The sequence below is a fragment of the Anomaloglossus baeobatrachus genome, chromosome 2 (genome assembly GCF_048569485.1).
Source record: "Anomaloglossus baeobatrachus isolate aAnoBae1 chromosome 2, aAnoBae1.hap1, whole genome shotgun sequence".
NCBI classification, from domain to species: domain Eukaryota; kingdom Metazoa; phylum Chordata; class Amphibia; order Anura; family Aromobatidae; genus Anomaloglossus; species Anomaloglossus baeobatrachus.
The window spans coordinates 540,242,163-540,264,273 of record NC_134354.1 but is presented as its reverse complement, the minus strand read 5'-3'; the positions used below and the strand labels follow the sequence as shown (position 1 = coordinate 540,264,273).

General features: G+C 51.0%; 1 protein-coding gene across 3 annotated transcripts in view; it reads left to right on the top strand.

Moving 5' to 3' along the window:
- The window catches only part of SLC9D1 (solute carrier family 9 member D1), a 92,910-nt gene extending 71,530 nt beyond the window's left edge, over window positions 1-21,380 (top strand). For all 3 annotated transcript variants that reach the window (XM_075336639.1, XM_075336638.1, XM_075336640.1), the window contains exon 13: window positions 18,568-21,380. In XM_075336639.1, the coding sequence (XP_075192754.1) occupies window positions 18,568-18,681 (114 nt within the window). In that variant the 3' untranslated portion in view covers window positions 18,682-21,380. The remainder of the gene's footprint in view (window positions 1-18,567) is intronic.
- The last annotated feature ends 731 nt before the right edge of the window (window positions 21,381-22,111 follow it).

Below are 22,111 nucleotides of genomic sequence, written 5' to 3'. Positions count from 1 at the left end.
TGGAGAGGTTGCGGTAGTTACTACTAGATGGGGAGCGGTAGGGGGGTGATAAAGAGGAGTGTCCCATCTGTGGGGGTCCAGGATTGGGAGATATGTCACCAGCAGTGAGGAGAAGTAGAGAAAGGGAGAGCAGGTGGGAGAAGGAGAGTGGACGGCCTGGTCTGCGCGATACTAGAAGCGATCTGCGGTTTAGGAGCAGGTCAGCAGATGAGGACAGGTGGGGAGGTAAGAGGGAAGGGGAGATGAATATTTGTTTGGAGAGTGCTGGGGTTTGGGGATAGCGAAGGAGAGTGAGGAGGAGTGGAGCAAAGACATTAAACTGGAAGCACCAAATTTATTGTAGTGCCTCATGCTGGATGATACATGTAGCACATCCTGAGACACTTCATGCCATATCTTGGTTAAATGCCTTTTTTTTTTTTTTCATATCCTAGGCCATGCTCCATTTCTTGCAAAAGCATGCCCTTGAGCAAGTGAACCTCCAAATGTCTAAAGCATCGGGTAAAAATATTGGGCATGGCATGTGTACCAGTGTTCTGGCACATCTTGATTAGTAATTTTGTTCCTTGTTTTTATGCCTAGTTCAGGGTCTGAGAGCATGTGATTTCGGCCAAGGAAAAATCTGTCGTATGACGTTAACACAACCTGATTTGGTTTCCCATTTACTGGATTATCCACTACTGGGCAACCATAGCTTCATCACTTCAGGGCCTCATTTAAAATAATGAAAATGGATAGCCTCCTCTCAATGTGGCACCTTTCTAGCGATGTCAGAACCGCCAACCCTGGCAGGTAACACAACGCTGTCATAGAAGTGCTGCAACCAGTCACCAGTCCCTGATCGTTAATATATCATCAGAGGAGACATTTCTGTAATAAAATAATAAAGGCTGTGTCACAAACCACCGGGGGGGTCACTCAGAAATCCCCCGCGCTGGCTACCAGTACGTCACAATCGGGGGGTAACAAGTGGGGGGTCACCCCTCCTTTATACCTCCCGACCGACAGAGCACGTGATGCGCTCTCTAGCGCCCCTCTTATAGTCAGGCCAATTATGGAATTGCCCGACAATAAGCAAGGAGGCCGCTATACTACTTATGCCGATTATTGAAGGGTCCCCGGTGAGAGTAGGGTATATATTCCCCCGACCTCCGCGGGCGGAATATATAAAATCTCCCCGAATCTCACTGGCCTCCCCACAATAATCCTTGGCACAATTCGCTGCCACCAACCGATTTACGGTAACTATTAGCCGAACACACAGACGTGGGATTCAAGATCGAGATAACAGAACAGCCCAAGATTAATTATATAATTTAATCAGCCTAAAGCACACTAGAAACTACAATATATACAATAGGGAATCTACAGAATATACATATGTCAGAGTACAGTTACAGATAAAGCATGGGTTACAAACAGGCATACACAGTTCCAGCAGTTACCTTGTTGCGTCTGGCCACAGGGGGGCGCTGTACCCAGGTTTCTAGGATCCTTCCCACAGATGTTTCCTACACGTGCCCCCAGCGAAAGAACCTTGGAAAATGGCCGAAGTAGGGTTATCAACCTGGGCAGATCCAGGTCCCCTCCTACCTTCGTGACCTCACAGGGAGCACTGCTCCACCCCTGGCTTGAGTTATGGACAATATCCCAACATGGAATATGGGCCATAACTTTGCCTGGGAGCGTCGTAGGCGGACGCCAATGCTCTCATTGTGACAGTTATGAATTTAGCTACAGAACGAGGGGACTCATGACCTGTCTGCCAGTTCCCCATTGGCTGATATCACGCCTGGGGCATTTCCCAATGTCCTGCTCCCATAAAAAGGGTGTGCCGGCATCGTCCGCATGCAGAGACACCATTTTTATGGTTGCCATATTTATCGGAAATATGGCTTGCGAGATATGAACCATTTTTTACTGGAGTCGTTCTGTCTGGCTATTTCCATAGCCTTGCTAACTAGCTAGCAGCTCCTACTACAGGGTGACGGCAGGGAGTCATCCTGTGTCCATTGTTCCCACACCACCTAATTTCCATATCACAGGACATGGCCATGGAGGTGTAAGTGGAACACTGAGAACAAGAAGGGAGGGGGCACTGCCAGGGAGTGATGAGGGATTATGACTGGAGTCATAATTCATCTTCATATCCCGGGATTTGCCTCACACCTCCCCCCTTTTGAGGGCGCTAGGGGGCAGCACACTCCGGTGTTCCCCCGTGCGCCCGTCCGCGACCTCTCCTTGTCGGGACAGCCCGTCTGCGTTACCGTGGTCACGGCCCCTTTTGTGGCGAATGGTGAAGTTGTATTGCTGGAGCGCAAGGCTCCATCGCAACAATCGCCCATTCGTCCCAGAGACGGTGTGCAACCAGCTGAGGGGATTGTGGTCCGTCTCCACGATGAAGTGGCGCCCGTATAGATAGGGTTGCAGACGCTGCAGGGCCCACACTATGGCCAGGCACTCCTTCTCCATCGTGGAATAGGCAACTTCCCTTGGTAACAGCTTCCTGCTCAGGTACAAGACTGGGTGCTCTTGGCTCGCAGAGTCCACCTGGCTGAGCACCGCACCGAGGCCGAAGTCACTGGCGTCGGTCTGTACTACAAACGGCCGCGTGAAGTCGGCTGCCTGTAGCACGGGCGGGCTGGACAGGGCGTCCTTTAGGGCCCGGAAGGCTGTCTCGCAGTCCATTGTCCAATCGACTGCAGAGGGCAGCTTCTTCTTGGTGAGGTCCGTCAAGGGCTTTGCCAGGCTACTATAGCATGGAACAAACCTCCTATAGTACCCAGCGGTCCCCAAGAAGGACATCACCTGCTTCTTGGTCCTGGGGGTGGGCCAGGATGCGATGGCTTCCACTTTCTCAGGCTCGGGCTTCAGTGTTCTCCCGCCTACCCGGTGACCGAGGTACTGGACCTCGCTCATGGCCAGCTGACACTTTCCCGGCTTGATGGTCAAACCTGCCCGGTGGATCCGCCTGAGCACCTGTGCTAGATGCTCTAGGTGGTCCTCCCAGGTGGGACTGAAGACGGCAATGTCATCCAGGTACGCGGCCGCGTACCCTTCAAGTCCCTTGAGCAGGGTGTTGACCATCCGCTGGAAAGTGGCAGGGGCATTCCTCACCCCGAATGGCATCACCGTGGACTCGTATAGTCCAAATGGGGTAATAAAGGCAGAGCGTTCCCTGGCCTTGCGAGTCAGGGGGATCTGCCAATATCCCCGGCTCAGATCCATGATGGTCAGGTACTGAGCCCCGGCCAACTGATCGAGCAGGTCATCGATGCGTGGCATTGGGTACGCATCGGCGACCGTGACCGCATTGAGCCCCCTGTAGTCCACGCAGAACCGAGTGGTTCGGTCCTTCTTGGGGACGAGGACTACAGGCGAGGCCCAAGCGCTGTTGGATGCCTGGATCACCCCCAGCTTCAGCATCTCGTCAATCTCCTGGCGCATGTGTTGCTGCACCTCCAGGGAGACCCGATATGCTGAACGCCGGATCGGGGGATGATCCCCAGTGTCCACGTGATGGACAGCCAAGTCAGTCCTTCCGGGCTGGTTGGTAAACAACCCCCGGAAGGGGAGGAGGGTGGCCCACAGCTGGGACCGTTGGTCTTCCAAGAGCTGGTGGCCAACCTCCACATCCTCAATGGATCCGCCTGCCCTAACCTGGGCTAGCATATCCAAGAGGGTTTCCGCTTCTCCCTCCTCGGGCAGGTTGCACACGGGGAGCGCACATGCCTCCCGCTCATGATGTGCCTTCATCATGTTCACATGGAAGGGCTTCCGCCTTCCACGGGCAGGGTCCAGGGTGACCAGGTACGTTACAGGGTTGAGCTGCTGGTACACGAGGTATGGGCCTTCCCAGGCTGCCTGAAGCTTGTCCTGTGGTACGGGGACCAGTACCCACACCTTTTGACCCACTTGGTAGGTCCTCTCACAAGCGTTCTGGTCGTACCAACGCTTCTGATCGGCCTGGGCTTGAGCCATATTGTCGTGTACCAGTTGCGTCAAGGCCTGCATTTTGTCCCGGAAGCGCATGACATACTCGATAACCGACACTCCAGGGGTGGCCAAATCCCCTTCCCAAGCCTCTTTCACCAGAGCCAGGGGGCCCCGCACACGTCGCCCGTACAGGAGCTCAAACGGTGAGAATCCTGTTGAGGCCTGTGGAACCTCCCGGTAAGCAAATAACAGGTGTGGGAGATACCGCTCCCAGTCACGCCCATGGGAGTCGACCAACATCTTAAGCATCTGCTTTAAGGTGCCATTGAACCGCTCGCACAGGCCATTAGTCTGTGGATGGTACGGGCTGGCCACCAGATGTCGCACCTGGACTTGCTTACAGAGGGCCTCCATCAGCTGGGACATGAATTGGGTCCCCCGGTCAGTGAGCATTTCCTGGGGAAAACCCACTCGGGAGAAAATCTCCAGCAATGCGGTGGCCACCTTGTCAGCCCGAATGGACGACAAGGCCACTGCTTCTGGGTACCGGGTGGCATAGTCCACTACCGTCAGTATGAAGCGTTTCCCGGAGCTGCTGGGGATGGCCAGCGGGCCGACCAGATCCACAGCCACCCTCCTGAAAGGCTCATCGATGATTGGCAGAGATACTAGTGGGGCTTTGGGGCGTGGCCCCGCCTTCCCCACTCTCTGACAGGTTTCACACGAACGGCAGTAGGCAGCCACATCGGCCCCCATTTTTGGCCAGTAGAAATGCTGGTTTAACCTGGCCTTGGTCTTAGCGATCCCTAGGTGTCCGGCCATCGGAATCTCATGTGCGATCCGCAACAACTCCGTCCGGAACGGATAGGGTACCACCAACTGTCGGTCCCTGGGCCACGCCTCCGGTGAACCCTGCTGGACCGTGGCCCGGTACAGCCGTCCTTGGTCCCAGACCACTCGCTCCGGGTCCGAGTCCGAGGGAGGCTGTGCCGCCTGCTCCTTAAGAGCTTTCAGGCTGTCGTCAGCTTCTAACGCTGCCTGAAACCCCTGACTAGATGTGGCCAGAATCGACGAGACTGTCACATCTTCAGTCAGTACCCCGGGACCTGTGTCCTGGCCTCCACCTGACTCGGCTGCCACTTGGTCAGAAGGGGAAGAGCTATCGGACCTCCGGGAGGCCCCTTGGCTTCCAGCACTCCCACTGCGGGTGACAGCGGCCACAGCCGCTGCGACCGTGGGTCGTGCCTGCTCCTCCTCCGTTCCTGACCAAGTCGCCAGTTCAGGCAGACCTACCTGGCTTCCTGACACCCCGGTTGTGGGGGAACCATGCACCGAGATCTTACCTGGGAGCACTTCCGCTCCTGGACCGGCCCCAATCTCACCTGCCTGTTCCCCTCCTGCAGCAACAGAACCCCGCTGTGAAATCTCTGGGGACCCCACATTTGCTGTGGTAGCCCCCACCCCACACACTGGTCCTCCCCCTGCAGCACCCTGCTCTCTGCTTATCCCTGCAGAGGGCAGCAGATCCCAGCTCACAGGCTGGTTACTTGTAGAGGCATTGTCACACCTTTCTCTGACCCCCTCCCCTGTCACAGCTGCAGCTGAGTGTGTGTCTATGGTGTCTATGCAAGCAGAAATATCAGAGTTCACTCCCTCCTCCCTTACATCATTCATAGATAACACATTAACATTGTTAGGAGTCATGTCAGTACGGGCTGAAGGTTCAGCCCTTGGTTGGGGCCCAAACTGGGAGGTTATCTGCCCCAAATCTGTCCCAAGTAGCACGTTTGCAGGGATCCGATCAGTTACCCCCACCTCCCTCACCCCTCGCCCTGCGCCCCAGTCCACATAAATGTCAGCAACAGGCAGCGCCGGGTCAGTGCCTCCAATCCCGGAGACAGCGAGGGTTTTTCCAGGGATCAAGTCTTGGGGGGACACCATCTCAGGCCGCACCAGAGTCACCTCCGAGGCGCTGTCTCGCAGTCCTATGGTCACAGACCGGCCGACGGTGACAGGTTGGAAGCTGTCCAGGGACCTACCACCACCCCCACCCACACAATACACCTTGGGCGGCCCTTGGGACGGGGACGGAGCCGGGGCCTTGGGACGCTGAGGGCACATGGCCTTGAAGTGTCCAGGTAGGTTGCACTGGTGGCACCGTCTTGGTTCCGCCACGGGCCTGGAGAGGGGAGTTGAGGGGGACACCCCCTGCAGTCTAGGGGCAGGTGGGGCAGTCGCAGAATTCATCTTACCCCCTCTCCAGGTGCTGCTGGTGGCTGCTCTCCTGGCTTCAGGAGCCCGATTGTTGGTGTAGTCATCGGCCAGGGCAGCTGTAGCCGTGGACCCCTTTGGCTTCTGGTCTCGGATGAACTGGCGGAGATCCTCAGGGCAGTTCCACAAGAGTTGCTCCGTGATGACCAAGTCCAGGATCTCTGGTCCGGTGGAAAGCTGCAGGCCTTGGGTCCAGTGGTCGGCAGCTCGGGCAAGTGCCCGCCGGTGGTCAGCCCAGGAGTCCTTTGGTCCCTTCTGCAGGGTCCGGAACTTCTTGCGGTAGGACTCCGGAGTGAGGTTGTACTGTTGGATCAGGGCCCGCTTGATGGTGTCGTAGCCCTGATCTGCCTCAGCAGGCAAGTCCCCAAGGATTTCCAGGGCCTTACCCCGTAAACGGGGGGTCAGGTATTTGGCCCACTGGTCCTTGTCCAGATGGTGCTGCAAGCAAGTCCGTTCAAAAGCAGTCAAGAAAGAGTCCAAGTCTCCATCCTTCTCCAGCACTGGGAAGTCCTCAACACGGACCTTTGGAAGTTTGGTGTCTTGAAGGTCACGTGTGGCTGATGAGGGCTGGAGCTTGGCTAGATGCAGCTGGTAGTCACGGTCTGCCTGTCGCTCCGCAGCCTCACGCTCTGCCTGGCGCTCTTCACGCGCTGCTTGCCGCTCCGCAGCCTCAGCATCACGCGCTGCCTGCCGCTCTGCCCTGCGCTCTGCCAGGAGTTCCTTGTAGCCCTTCTGGTCTCCAGCCTGGAGAAGGGCCATAGCCATTTGAAGAAGGCTATCCGAGCCTCCCAGGCTCGGTGGAATGGCACGTGGTGATCTGCGGCCCGCTGCGGAGCCTGGTGCTTCACTGTCCATTGCAGAGCGGAGGGCTGGCATCTGGCTCGTTGAGGACCCTTGGGTGAGCTGCTCCTCATCTTGTCCATAATTGCTAGGTTGTGCCATGTCCTCTGCAGAGCTGTTTTCTGGCGTCGAGCTCCTGGAGGACTCGTGGGCAACCTCCTCATTACTGTCCACAGCACCGTCCTCCCTCTCTTCGGCTCCTGCTTTAGCATTGGCCAGTTGCATAGCTCTGCTCCTGGTGCCATCAGCCATTCTTGCAGACTTTTGGTCACTGACACAGAACTGACACCTGATGTACCCACACACCTCACAGTATCTGCACTCTGACACTCTAGTGTTGGTCTGGTCTGAAGACCCCAGCAGCCACAGCTGCTGCAGGCAGTCTTTAGTGTCTGGGAGTATGGGTCTCACACTCACACACACTATTATCTCGATCCCACCGCTGCCACCAATATGTCACAAACCACCGGGGGGGTCACTCAGAAATCCCCCGCGCTGGCTACCAGTACGTCACAATCGGGGGGTAACAAGTGGGGGGTCACCCCTCCTTTATACCTCCCGACCGACAGAGCACGTGATGCGCTCTCTAGCGCCCCTCTTATAAGTCAGGCCAATTATGGAATTGCCCGACAATAAGCAAGGAGGCCGCTATACTACTTATGCCGATTATTGAAGGGTCCCCGGTGAGAGTAGGGTATATATTCCCCCGACCTCCGCGGGCGGAATATATAAAATCTCCCCGAATCTCACTGGCCTCCCCACAATAATCCTTGGCACAATTCGCTGCCACCAACCGATTTACGGTAACTATTAGCCGAACACACAGACGTGGGATTCAAGATCGAGATAACAGAACAGCCCAAGATTAATTATATAATTTAATCAGCCTAAAGCACACTAGAAACTACAATATATACAATAGGGAATCTACAGAATATACATATGTCAGAGTACAGTTACAGATAAAGCATGGGTTACAAACAGGCATACACAGTTCCAGCAGTTACCTTGTTGCGTCTGGCCACAGGGGGGCGCTGTACCCAGGTTTCTAGGATCCTTCCCACAGATGTTTCCTACACGTGCCCCCAGCGAAAGAACCTTGGAAAATGGCCGAAGTAGGGTTATCAACCTGGGCAGATCCAGGTCCCCTCCTACCTTCGTGACCTCACAGGGAGCACTGCTCCACCCCTGGCTTGAGTTATGGACAATATCCCAACATGGAATATGGGCCATAACTTTGCCTGGGAGCGTCGTAGGCGGACGCCAATGCTCTCATTGTGACAGTTATGAATTTAGCTACAGAACGAGGGGACTCATGACCTGTCTGCCAGTTCCCCATTGGCTGATATCACGCCTGGGGCATTTCCCAATGTCCTGCTCCCATAAAAAGGGTGTGCCGGCATCGTCCGCATGCAGAGACACCATTTTTATGGTTGCCATATTTATCGGAAATATGGCTTGCGAGATATGAACCATTTTTTACTGGAGTCGTTCTGTCTGGCTATTTCCATAGCCTTGCTAACTAGCTAGTAGCTCCTACTACAGGGTGACGGCAGGGAGTCATCCTGTGTCCATTGTTCCCACACCACCTAATTTCCATATCACAGGACATGGCCATGGAGGTGTAAGTGGAACACTGAGAACAAGAAGGGAGGGGGCACTGCCAGGGAGTGATGAGGGATTATGACTGGAGTCATAATTCATCTTCATATCCCGGGATTTGCCTCACAGGCTGCAGCTACGATTGGCTGCAGCAGTGTCACAACAATGTCATGTGACCAGCCAGGAATAGCGGCTCCCACTTCTACGGAATGGCGCTGCAGCGGGAGGTGAATATCCATTTTATTTCCTTTAATTGGGGACCTAAAGTGATGAAGCAGGGGTGATCCTGGTTGCCAAAGTAAACAAAGTGTGCTTTGCAACGTCTGTAAGTGGTAAGATTAAGATGCAAATTTTATACATATCTTGCATTTATAGAATCGCATATATACACTGACAAAAGTCCATTGTGAACCATCTTCTAGCCTCATTAATTATTGGGCAAAAGTCTCCTGTGGAGACAGAAATGGCTGTTAAATGTTTTAGATCCACTTTACATATCTGGCAATTCCCTAAAAGATTATCATCAAATGACAACTTTCAGGCTTGAATTACGCTGCATCAATATTTATTAACTGAAATTTAAAGTGAAACCTATGCCTCCATGTTCGGGACCGACTCCTAATTTTGGCTTACAAATACTGATCCAAATTACTGATCAAAGTACTGCTGTGCGAAATGGGCATTAGGGTAAGACCTGTTTCACATGTCCGACATTCACGTTCCGGAATGGTCGCAGGTGGCTGGTGAGGCAAGGAGGACAGTTTGAACAATGCGGTCTGTACGTGGACATGTGAAATTGACAGAAGTGTATGGGTAGCAGATTTGCTGCAGACTTTAACACCGCATATCTGCAGCAAAATCCAGAGCAAAGTTTGGCTTCAAATTTTCCTGTAGATTTTACCCTTTTGCATTGCTAAAGGTAAGATGCGCAATGAACTCCACACACAGAGTTGACATTCTACGAATTTTAAGATCTGCACTTTGTGAGATGTGTAGATGACATTTTTTTTAACCCCATCACCCCCGTGCGATTTTCCGTTTTTTTTTCCCCTCTGTTCTGAGAGACCTAACTTTATTTTTCCATCAATCTTGCCATATGAGGGCTTATGTTTTGCCGGACGAGTTGTACTTTTGAATAAACTATTAGTTTTACAATGTAGAGTTCTGGAAAAAGGCAAAAAAATTCCAAGTGTGAAAAAAATTGCAAAAAAAGTGCGACTGCTTGATTGGTTTTGGGATATTTTATTTACAGTGTTCAGTATATGGTAAAACTGATGTGTGTTGTGATGCCTCAGCTCGGTACGAGTTCGTAGACACCAAACGTGTATAGGTTTACTTTTATCTATGGTGTTAAAAAAAAATTCACAAGTTTGTCCAAAAATTGGCACACTGTTTGCGCCATTTTCCACGATTTTTAGCATTCTCATTTTTCGGGATCTATTGCTCAGTGAAGGCTTATTTTTTGCATCTCGTGCTGGCATTTTTAACGGTACCATTTTTGCGCAGATGCCACGTTTTCATCGCCTGTTATCGCATCTTGCGCAAAATATGCGGTGACCAAACAACATAATTTTGGAGTTTGGATTTTTTTTTGCTGCTACGCCGTTTACTGATCAGATTAATTGATTTTATATATTGATAGATCAGGCATTTCTGGACGCGGTGATACCAAATGTGTGTATATTTTTTATTTTTTTAACCCTTTAATATTCAATGAGGCGAATGGGGGGTGATTTGAATGCTTAGGTTTATTTATGTATTTTTTTTTATTTTACTAGTCCCCCTAGGGGGCTATAAGGATCAGTAGTCTGATCGCTGGTTCTTTTCTGTAGATCAGAGAAGCATTGCTCTGATTTGCAGAAAAGCTGCTCTTCTCTCATACCCGGCGCTCTGATGGCTGTAAGAGGAACTGACTCACGATAGCTACAGGAGTCATCTCATGTCCCTGTGCTACCATGACAACCATCGGATTCACGTGATCACATCACGTGACTTGTGATGGCGCTAAGTGAATGTTTACCGCGGCCGGTATGTACAGCGCGCTGTGACATTTTTACAGTGCACTGTAAGGGGTTAACCCCTTCACGACCATGGACGAATATATCCGTCTTGGAGCGTGTCCCGTTAAGTCCCGCTCCCTGCCGCGGGCAGGCGGCGTTGATCGGCACACATATCAGCTGTTTTCAGCAGCTGACATGTGTGCCTGCATGTTGCGAGTGGAATCGCATTCCACCCGTAACATTAACCCCTTACATCTCGTTGCCAAAGTCTGGCAGTGAGATGTATATATGCGCGGTGAAGATTTTCACTTACCGCCGCCCCCACCGGAAGTCACGTGAGTGATCACGTGACTTTCGGTGGTTGCCATGGTAGCACAGGGTCATGTGATGACGCCTGCAGCTGTGAGGTTTCACTTTCGTTTTCACCCGGCCCGGAGGCCAGGGAAGCAGGAAGTGACTGTATCTACTGTTTACAGCTGTGTAGCTGTGATCAGCAGATAGATAAGAGCGATCGGATTGCTAATCGCTATAGCCCCCTAGGGGGACTAGTAAAATAAAAAAATAAAAAAAAGTTTTAAAAAATAAAGTTCAAATCAGCCCCCTTTCCCCCCATTGAAAATTAAAGGGTTAAAAAATATATAAATATACACAGATTTGGTATCGCCGTGTTCAGAAATGCCCGATCTATCAAAATATAAAATCAATTAATCTGATTGGTAAACGGCGTAGTGGCAAAAAAATTCCAAACGCCAAAATTACGTTTTTTGGTCGCCGCAAGTTTTACGAAAAATGCAATAACAGGCGATCAAAACGTAGCATCTGCACAAAAATGGTACCTTTTTAGAAACGTCACCTCAAGACACAAAAAATAAGTCGTCACTGAGCCATAGATCCCAAAAAATGAGAACTCTTCGGGTTTCGGAAAATGGCGCAAAACGTACGCCACGTTTATTGGACAAGCTTGTGAAATTTTTTTAACCCTTTAGATACAAGTAAACCTATACATGTTTGGTGTCTACAAACTCGCACCGACCTCAGGCATTATAACCACACATCAGTTTTACCATATAGTGAACACCGTGAATAAAACATCCCAAAAACTATTGTGCCATCACACTTTTTTTGCAGTTTTTCCACACTTGGAATTTTTTTGCTGTTTTCCAGTACACCATATGGTAAAACTTATGGTTTAATTTAAAAGTACAACTTGTCCCGCAAAAAACAAGCCCTCATATGGCAAGATTGACGGAAAAATAAAAAAGTGACGGCTCTTGGAAGAAGGGGAGCAAAAAACAAAAACGCAAAAACGGAAAGTGCCCCGGGGCTGAAGGGGTTAACAGGCACGAGTGGGTAGTGAATCCACTTGTGCCTGATAGCCGCACATGTCAGCTGTTCAAATCAGCTGACATGTGCAGAGATCGCTCCCGGCTGCCCGCGGCAGCTGGCAGAGATTAACCTGACACGATCTGTGACATACCCAGTACGTCATGTGTCGTGAAGAAGTTAAAATCTCATTTTTCTTCATCGTTCCTTATTGGAGACCCAGACCATGGGTGTATAGCTTCTGCCTCCGGAGGACACACAAAGTACTACACTAAAAAGTGTAGCTCCTCCCTCCTAGCATATACACCCCCTGGATAACCAAATATAGCCAGTTCAATGCTTTGTGTTCAGGAGGCACACATCCACACATGCATTCTCATCTGATTTTGATTTTTGGAAAGTTTTTGAAGAAAAGCGGGTCCAAGCCTGGACTCCCGGCATGTCCCTTCTCACCCCACTGTGTCGGCGGTGCTGTTAAGGTTGATTTCAGGGCTGGAGCCCTTCATGCCGCGCTCCTTCACCATCCCCTCGGACTCTGGCTTGAAGTGGGAGCCAGCACGGTTCTCACTGCCTTGCAGGAGACCGGTCTCCATCCGCAGCCCCTTTTGGATCCTGCCGGACGGAGCACTCATCCCTCAGGGACCTGGCCCTGCGTCTCACAAGCTAAGTATCTGAGTCGTGGTTATCAGGGGGTCCCTTGTACTTTATTGTTGGGGAGAGTGTGCTGTGTAACTATGCTGACTTTCCGGCCGGTTCTCTGGTTTTCACCGGAGAACCGCGCCGATGGTGCCTGCGCGCCGGCCGCATTGTTAAATTTAGGCCCCGGCTTCGTTTGAGGCCTACTTTCGTTTTCACTGCCCCTGCATGCCAATCATGCAGAGGGACAGTGCGGCTACGCCCAGCGGCTGTTCAGCACAGGGAAGGGACACTCCTCTCTGAGGAAAGATTCCCTCCCCTGTATACCTCCTTTGCCCTCCGGATCCCGCTCTTTGAGATAGGCCCCGCCCCCTCTCCTCGCTCCGGCGCCATTTTATCAGCGTTCTAACACTGTTTGGAGCTGCCTGCAGCATCTCTCTGGGGGTCCGGTCTGTGGGATCTGGAGGGCACACAAACGGTCTGGTAAGCCACAACCTCCGGTTGTGGACCTAGTTATATACTCTCTGGGGGCCATTCTACTCAGAACCCCCACTTCAGCAGCATGTCTCACACAAGGAGCAAGGCTGCAAGGCTGTACTCAATATGCACTGCATGTAAGCTCATACTGCCTGAACCGAGCACATATCCACATTGTGATGCCTGCTCAAACATGGTGGTGCCTCAGCCTGGAGTCTCACTCCCAGTGGTCCCTCCGGCTGCTTCGGCTCCGGTGGCTGAACCCCCGGCTTGGGTAGAATCCTTCTCTAAGTCTATCTCCCAGTCCTTTGCCGACTCCATGGGACAGTTGTCCCGGACTCTGCTGAGCATGCATCAGCCCCCTTCTCAGGGCGCCTCTGCTGCTATGGCTCGCTCAGCAGAGCTCACAGAGCTCAGACCCCGTCCTCCTAACCGGAGACGCAGGGGCTCCTCTCCTTCCTCGTCCCGCGGCTCTGATTCACGAGCTGAATCACAGGACGAGGAGGATGCCTTTACTGTGGGCTCGGACGCTACCTCCATGTGCCCCATTGATCTGACCGAAGGTGATGCAGATGTTAGTGATTTGATTGCGTCCATTAATTCTGTACTGGACCTCAATCCACCAATATCGGAGGAACAACCCTCTCTGGTAGAAAAGCACCAGTTTACATCACCTAAGAGAGCAAGGAGTGTGTTCTTTAACCACTCCAGTTTTCAGGACACTGTGACCAAGCCCAGGGCCTGTCCTGACAAACGCTTCCCAAAGCGTAGTTCTGATGACCGTTTTCCCTTTCCACCAGAGGTGGTCAAGGAGTGGGCTCATTCACCGAAGGTAGACCCTCCGGTGTCTAGAATCTCAGCCCGGACAGTTGTATCTGTAGCTGATGGCACCTCACTTAAGGATTCCACTGACCGCCAGGTTGACCTTCTGGCCAAATCTGTATATGAAGCGGCAGGGGCCTCATTCTCCCCGTCTTTTGCAGCAGTATGGGCTCTTAAAGCCGTCTCTGCCTCTCTGGAGGAGATGCATTCCCTCACCAGGGACTCTATGCCCGAAATGGTTGCCTTACCTTCCCAGGCTTCAGCCTTTTCATCCTATGCCATGTCTGACATTCTGGAGGCTTCTCACCGCACGGCGGTGGCTTCGGCTAATTCCCTCGCTATACGCAGGATCTTGTGGCTGCGAGATTGGAAAGCAGACGCTTCTTCCAAGAAGTACCTTGCTGGGCTCCCATTTGCTGGGTCCCGGCTGTTCGGCGAACAACTGGATGAAATCATTAAGGAAGCTACTGGCGGGAAGAGTACTTCCTTGCCACAAACTAAAACCAGGAAACCTGTCCAGGGCAGGAACCAGTCGAGGTTTCGTTCCTTTCGTTCCTCTAACTGGTCATCCTCTAAGCCCTCAGCCTCGTCCACTAACTCAGCCAAGGACCGAAAACCCAGCTGGCGCACGAAGCCGCGTCCTCAGAAGTCCGCAGGAGCCGCTGCCACTAAGGCAGCCTCCTCTTGACTATCTGGCCGCGCCAGCAACGTCCTTGGTCGGTGGCAGGCTCTCCCACTTTGGCGACGTGTGGTTTCAACACGTCTCCGATCAGTGGGTGCGGGATATCATCTCCCACGGCTACAGGATAGAATTCTCTTCCAGCCCGCCAAACAGATTTTTTCTGTCCACTCCCCCCCGCTCCAAGCCCGCCGCCTTCTCGCAGGCCGTGGCATCCTTGCAGGCCAATGGAGTAATTGTACCGGTTCCCGCCCGGGAACGGTTCAGAGGTTTCTACTCAAACCTCTTCCTAGTCCCCAAAAAGGATGGTTCCTTCCGGCCCATCCTGGATCTCAAGCTTCTCAACAAGCATGTTCAGGTGCGGCATTTTCGCATGGAGTCTCTGCGATCAGTCATTGCCTCAATGACCCAAGGAGATTTCCTAGCATCCATCGACATCAGAGATGCCTATCTGCATATGCCAATTGCAGTTTCACACCAGCGTTGGCTACGTTTTGCAATCGGAGAGGAACATTTCCAATTCGTGGCTCTCCCCTTCGGGTTAGCCACGGCCCCTCGAGTATTCACCAAGGTCATGGCAGCAGTGGTTGCGGTTCTGCACCTCCAGGGGTTGGCAGTGATTCCTTACCTGGACGACCTTCTAGTCAAGGCTTCATCCAGTGCAGACTGTCAGCGGAGTGTCTCGCTCACTCTCGCCACGCTAGTCCAGTTCGGGTGGCTTGTCAATCTACCCAAGTCCACTCTGACTCCGACCCAGAGTCTCACGTACCTAGGGATGCAGTTCGAGACTTTGCCGGCACTTGTAAAGCTGCCCTTAGTCAAACAGCAGTCCCCTTCATCTGGCGGTGCGCTCTTTACTGAGGTCTCGCCGTCACTCCATCAGGCACCTAATGCAGGTGCTGGGTCAGATGGTGGCGTCAATGGAAGCGGTTCCCTTTGCCCAGTTCCATCTGCGTCCCCTGCAGCTGGACATTCTCCGCTGTTGGGACAAGCGGACTTACTCCTTGCACAGGTTGGTGGCTCTGTCGCCACAGACCAGGGGCTCCCTTCAGTGGTGGCTTCGGCCCCTCTCTCTGTCTCAGGGACGTTCCTTCCTGGCCCCGTCCTGGATGATCCTCACCACGGATGCCAGTCTGATCGGCTGGGGAGCAGTATATCTCCACCACAGAGCGCAGGGCACTTGGACTCAGTCCGAATCAGCCCTCTCGATCAATGTGCTGGAAATAAGATCTGTGCTTCTAGCTCTCTTAGCCTTTCACCATCTGTTGGCGGGCAAGCACATTCGAGTCCAGTCAGACAACGCGACAGCGGTTGCCTACATCAATCACCAGGGCGGGACACGCAGCCGCCTGGCAATGTTGGAGGTTCAACGCAACCTTCAGTGGACGGAGGACTCCAAGTCCACCATATCCGCAGTCCACATCCCAGGCGTGGAAAACTGGGAGGCAGATTATCTCAGCCGTCAGACCGTGGACAGCGGCGAGTGGGCTCTGCATCCGGCAGTGTTTCGGACAATCTGCCGCAAGTGGGGCACTCCGGAAGTGGATCTAATGGCATCCCGGCACAACAACAAGGTTCCGGTTTACGTGGCTCGCTCCCACGATCCTCAGGCTTTTGCAGCGGACGCGCTGGTTCAGGATTGGTCCCAGTTTCGTCTGTCTTACGTGTTTCCCCCTCTAGCTCTCTTGCCCAGAGTCCTGCGCAAGATCAGAATGGAGGGCCGTCGGGTCATCCTCATTGCTCCAGACTGGCCCAGGCGAGCTTGGTATCCAGACCTGCTCCACCTGTCCGTAGAGGTGCCGTGGCATCTTCCGGACCGTCCAGACCTTCTCTCACAAGGTCCGTTTTTCCGCCAGAATTCTGCGGCTCTCAGATTGACGGCGTGGCTCTTGAGTCCTGGATCTTGACGACTTCTGGTATCCCTCCTGAAGTCATCTCCACTATGACTCGGGCTCGGAAGTCTTCCTCGGCCAAGATATATCACAGGACCTGGAGAATCTTCCTGTCCTGGTGTTGCTCTTCCGGCCATGCTCCTTGGCCTTTTTCCCTGCCGACCCTTCTGTCCTTTTTACAGTCCGGTCTGCAGCTAGGACTATCCCTCCCTTCCCTCAAGGGTCAGGTCTCGGCTCTGTCAGTATTGTTCCAGCGGCGTATCGCCCGACTGGCTCAGGTGCGCACCTTCATGCAGGGCGCATCTCACATCATTCCGCCTTACGGGCGGCCTTTGGATTTCTGGGACCTTAATCTGGTCCTCACGGCCTTGCAGAAACCCCCTTTTGAGCCACTTAGGGAGGTTTCTTTGTCTTTTCTTTCACAGAAAGTGGTCTTTCTAGTGGCCATAACCTCCCTCAGGAGAGTCTCTGATTTGGCTGCTCTCTCTTCGGAGTCACCTTTTTTGGTGTTTCAGCAGGACAAGGTGGTTCTCCGTCCGACTCCGGACTTTCTTCCTAAGGTGGTATCTCCTTTCCACCTTAACCAGGATATTTCCCTGCCTTCCTTTTGTCCGGCTCCTGTTCATCGCTTTGAAAAAGCGTTGCATACTCTGGATATGGTGCGGGCGCTCCGGATCTATGTGTCTCGCACCGCTGCTCTTAGGCAGTGCACCTCTCTTTTTGTGCTGACCTCAGGTCGGCGCAAGGGCCTTTCGGCTTCTAAGCCGACCCTAGCTCGTTGGATTAGGTCGGCCATTTCCGATGCCTACCAGTGTTCTCAGGTGCCTCCCCCGCCGGGGATCAAGGCACACTCGACCAGAGCTGTCGGTGCCTCTTGGGCTTTCCGGCACCAGGCTACTGCTCAGCAGGTCTGTCAGGCTGCCACTTGGTCTAGTCTGCATACCTTTTCGAAGCACTACCAAGTGCATGCTCCTGCTTCGGCAGATGCGAGCTTGGGCAGACGCATCCTTCAGGCGGCTGTCGCCCATTTGTGAAGTTAGGTTTCGCCTACTTCTCAGTTTTCTGTTTATTCCCACCCATGGACTGCTTTGAGACGTCCCATGGTCTGGGTCTCCCATAAGGAACAATGAAGAAAAAGAGAATTTTGTTTACTTACCGTAAATTCTTTTTCTTATAGTTCCGTAATGGGAGACCCAGCACCCTCCCTGTTGCCTGTTGGCAGTTTTCTTGTTCCGTGTGTTTTCACCGGCTGTTGTTGTAGACAGAGGCTCCGGTTGTTCCGGTTTTTTGCTCTATCTCTACTTGTGGGTGGCTGTCCTCCTTCAGCTTTTGCACTAAACTGGATATATTTGGTTATCCAGGGGGTGTATATGCTAGGAGGGAGGAGCTACACTTTTTAGTGTAGTACTTTGTGTGTCCTCCGGAGGCAGAAGCTATACACCCATGGTCTGGGTCTCCCATTACGGAACTATAAGAAAAAGAATTTACGGTTAGTAAACAAAATTCTCTTTATTCAGTTGCCACTTAAAGGGGTTATCTGGCTTATTTTGCAAAATTTTTTTTAATTTCACAATTGGAATACTTGGGGGCATGTAAGTAGATACCAACTACTTACCTGCCCTGCTGTCAGCCCCTCTCCCGGGTCAGAGTGGTCATGTGACTGCTCTTGCCGGGATTTTGCTACTTCCTGTGATGTCACGTCAACAAGGGAAGGAGCTTAACCCCCGCCCTGTTGACGGGAATCACAGCCGACGTCATCCTGACTCCCTGCTGCCAACCGGGTACTGTGTGACGCAGCCGCCGCTGCACATATTAGCTTAAAAATATTTGGGGGATTTCGTGGTTGGACAACTTCTATAATTACGCTGTTCATGGCCCAAACAATGTTATCACTGTGTACGTTTTTTGCTGCTCCCTGTAGACCACATTTTTTGATGATACATTAAGGTCATACAAAACAAATTTGAAAATTACAGCAGACTGTTCTCTGAAAAGAGTAGCAATGGGGAAGATTAACTGCACAAAATTACATTTTTTTTTCCAAATTACACCAAAAAGTTGATTTTACGTGGCTTTCATCTGCCAACAGGTCTACCTCCTTATCCTGAGTGTGACGACACTAAGCCTTCTCCTAGCACCCGTCCTGTGGAGAGTAGCTATTACCAAATGTGTTCCGAGACCAGACAAGCGACTGAGCACCTGATCCCCTCCGGAGTATGGACATCGCCAGTGTTTTATGCCATCTATGTTCCAGAACTCTATGTAGCCCTTTAGTGTTACATGGACAGTTTTAGAAGGTAAAGCTGGTATGGCTCATGCTTTGCTATTACTGGAGTCCTCATTATTTTTAATCTTGGTCATGGTCCATCACACCTAATCTTTACAACAACATCCTGGAGATAACCTTGAATATTTCTCCTCTATGTGCCTTTTTAATGTAAATTTTATTTTATTTTGTTTGATCATCATCTCAAAGTATTTTTATTGCACTACTATGTGTTGTTTATTAAGACTGGGTCAAGATGCAATTAGGTGAAAAATTTATATGATAGAGTGGCTTATGCGAGAGGCATACAGCAAAACGTGTCATAGCACCCGCAGTCAACGTTACACTCATGGGCAAAGTATTGGTAGCACACCTACGGGTTCTAGGTTCTTTACGAAAACCTTAGACATGCACATTGGCAGGTTGTATTGTATCTTGGGAATATTTTTATGAAGGACACTTATATACTGAGTTTAGTCTTGACTGTATTTTTTTTTTGTCTATGTAAAAAGGTTAGTACATTATTCAGTTACTATAGTGAAGGACGGCTTTATTTATTTGACGGCGGTACAACATATTTCCAGGTATTTAAGCACACTATGTAAATAATTGCAGGTATGGAATGTGTTTTCTTAAAACCTTTTACACCGAAAGTACCAGAGACTAGAAAAAGAAATGAAGTTGTTCATTTGTTCTGGGTCATTTATTCACTGGTAAACCATGACATAACAGCGATTTCCCTCCTACAGCCATCTTCAGGGATACTTGTTAGAAAAATGTAAATTCCTCAGTCAAAACTTGAAAGTCCACAAATGATCTCCGGTAAATAACTTATTTGGTTTTGCTAATCTTTTCTCATACTGTATCAATAGGATCAGGAGTATTAGTCAAAGCAGATGGCGGCTGCAAAGAGTATATCTTACATTGGAGGACCCAATGCTTCTATGACTTACTTACAGACAGCCCATATTTAGCTGAGTTCTCCCACAGAATACAGCAGATCTCTGGCGTTCCAGCAAACTCCTTGTGATCAGCTTCTAACAAACTCTAGTACCCTACGTTAATCCGAATATCCTATTGTTTTATGTCATACTGTCATTTTGTAATTGGGGAATGTGGACCAGTTTGGCAGGGTCATTTCAATGAAAGATTGCTAAGTGTGATATGTACTGTCTGAAATGTAATCATCGTGGTTTATTTTCCTCGGTTGCAAAACTCTTCTCACAATGGCCATGGAAATAAGATGATCGTTGGCTAACTTAATTGTTTTGATGACAAATATTAGGTCCAGCTCTTAAGCCAAATGGGCGTTTTTTTTCATATGGTGAGAGGAAAAGGAGAAAGGCGCCAGACACTACTGGTGCTGCCCATCACTTAGCGGAAAAAATAGGATAGCACATGTAAAAAATTAACCCTGAGGACAGAGAGCAGGGAATTGTCCGAGAACCCTCAAAGACATTATTCTCCCTTAAAAAAAAGTTAATGGGGAGAAGACCTCTTTGGGATAATGGGATTAAAATGAAATTTTGTTATAGACTGCAATTTTCTGTTATTGCTCCACATCAAATACAAGTCCTCAGAGAGCCAAACAGCGTATACATCTGCTTCCCAGTACCTTGTGGTTTTGAAGTTGGGATATTGGCTTTAAAGAGAGATTGTCAACTCAAAATGACTGTTCAAACCAAGCTCAGGTGCTCTCTGCAACTTTGGCATGGCTGAGCCTGTCAGTGCACTTTTCCATTTACATTGTTTTGATTTTATTTCTGGTCAGTTCTTCCTCGATTGACAGTTCAGGCGTTACAGGTGCCAGAGAAAGCGGAAGATAGATGGAAAGTGGAAAGGTGCAGTGGACTGCTCAGTCACGCCAAGGCTGTATTCCCACTATGAGCTATGTTCACACGTTGAGTATTTTGTCAGTTTTAACTCAGTATTTTTAACCCAAAACCAGGAGTGGGTAAAAAAGTAGATGCGGTGCCTGTGTTTCCATGATACTTTTCCTCTGCTTTTTCCACTCGTGATTGTGGCTTACAAACATGGAGGTAAAAACCTTACTAATTACTCAACATGTGCACAGGGCCCAGGGTGCACAGAGCGCCTTAGCTTGGTGTTGTCACACGCTCTATAATTCTCTTTTCACTTTCAAGTATAAAGTGGAGTAAAGCGGTCTCAAATGTCTTAAACCTTGCATGCCATGTCCTCGATCATCTCTCAGGAGTAAAAAGAATTGCCCATGTTAACATTCACAGGAGATGCTTAACTGACCCATTCATGTTTGAATGTTACCATTTCTGAGAACATTAATGGGGTTATCTAGGATTAGAGAAAACATGACTGTAATCTTCTAAAGTGGCACCACACCCATCCACAGGTCATGTGTGGAGCTGTCACCAAGCCTTACTACCGTCTGCTGTGCAGCAATATCACATACAACTAGGGACTTGTGTGTTGTGGTTATGTTTTCCTAATCCTGGAAACCCTTTTAGGCTATGTGCACACAGAGGTTTCTAAGGAGGTTAAAAATAACATGCTTTCTAGTGGAAACTGCTTCAAGATACGCTCCTTCTTTGAGGAATTTCCTTTTCTTTGTCGCTCTATTGGGAGACCCAGACAATTGGGTGTATAGGCTATGCCTCCGGAGGCCGCACAAAGTATTACACTAAAAGTGTTAAGCCCCTCCCCTTCTGCCTATACACCCCCCGTGCTCCCACGGGCTCCTCAGTTTTTTGCTTTGTGCGAAGGAGGTCAGACACGCACGCACAGCTCCATAGATGGGTCAGCAGCAGCTGCTGACCAGGTCGGATGGAAGAAAAGTGGGCCCATATAGGGCCCCCAGCATGCTCCCTTCTCACCCCACTCTTGTCGGTGGTGTTGTAAGGTTGAGGTATCCATTGCGGGTACGGAGGCTGGAGCCCACATGCTGCTTTCCTTCCCCATCCCCCTCAGGGCTCTGGGTGAAGTGGGATCCTATCGGTCTCCAGGCACTGAGACCGTGCTTCATCCACAACTCCTGTGGAGCCTGCTGGATAGGAGCCGGGTATCGTTCAGGGACATGGCCCTGCTACTTGAAGGTACTCTGTGTCCCTGTGGGGACCGCGCACAGCAACACTCCAGCATTGCTGGGTGTGCTAGTGCACCGGGGACCGCGGCGCTGACCGGGTTAATGTGCCATTACACACTCAGCGTCGCTGAGTGTGTTTATGTAGGGGGACTACCGTACTACCGCCGCCGCCATGTTTTTAACACTGAGGCGCGGCTGGGACTTGTAGTGCGCCGGGGACTTCCGCGCGGCCGCGCTTTTATGGCAGCCGCGCTCATTACTTGAGTCCCCGGCTTGTACAACCTAGTGTTTCCTCCTCCCGCCCACAGC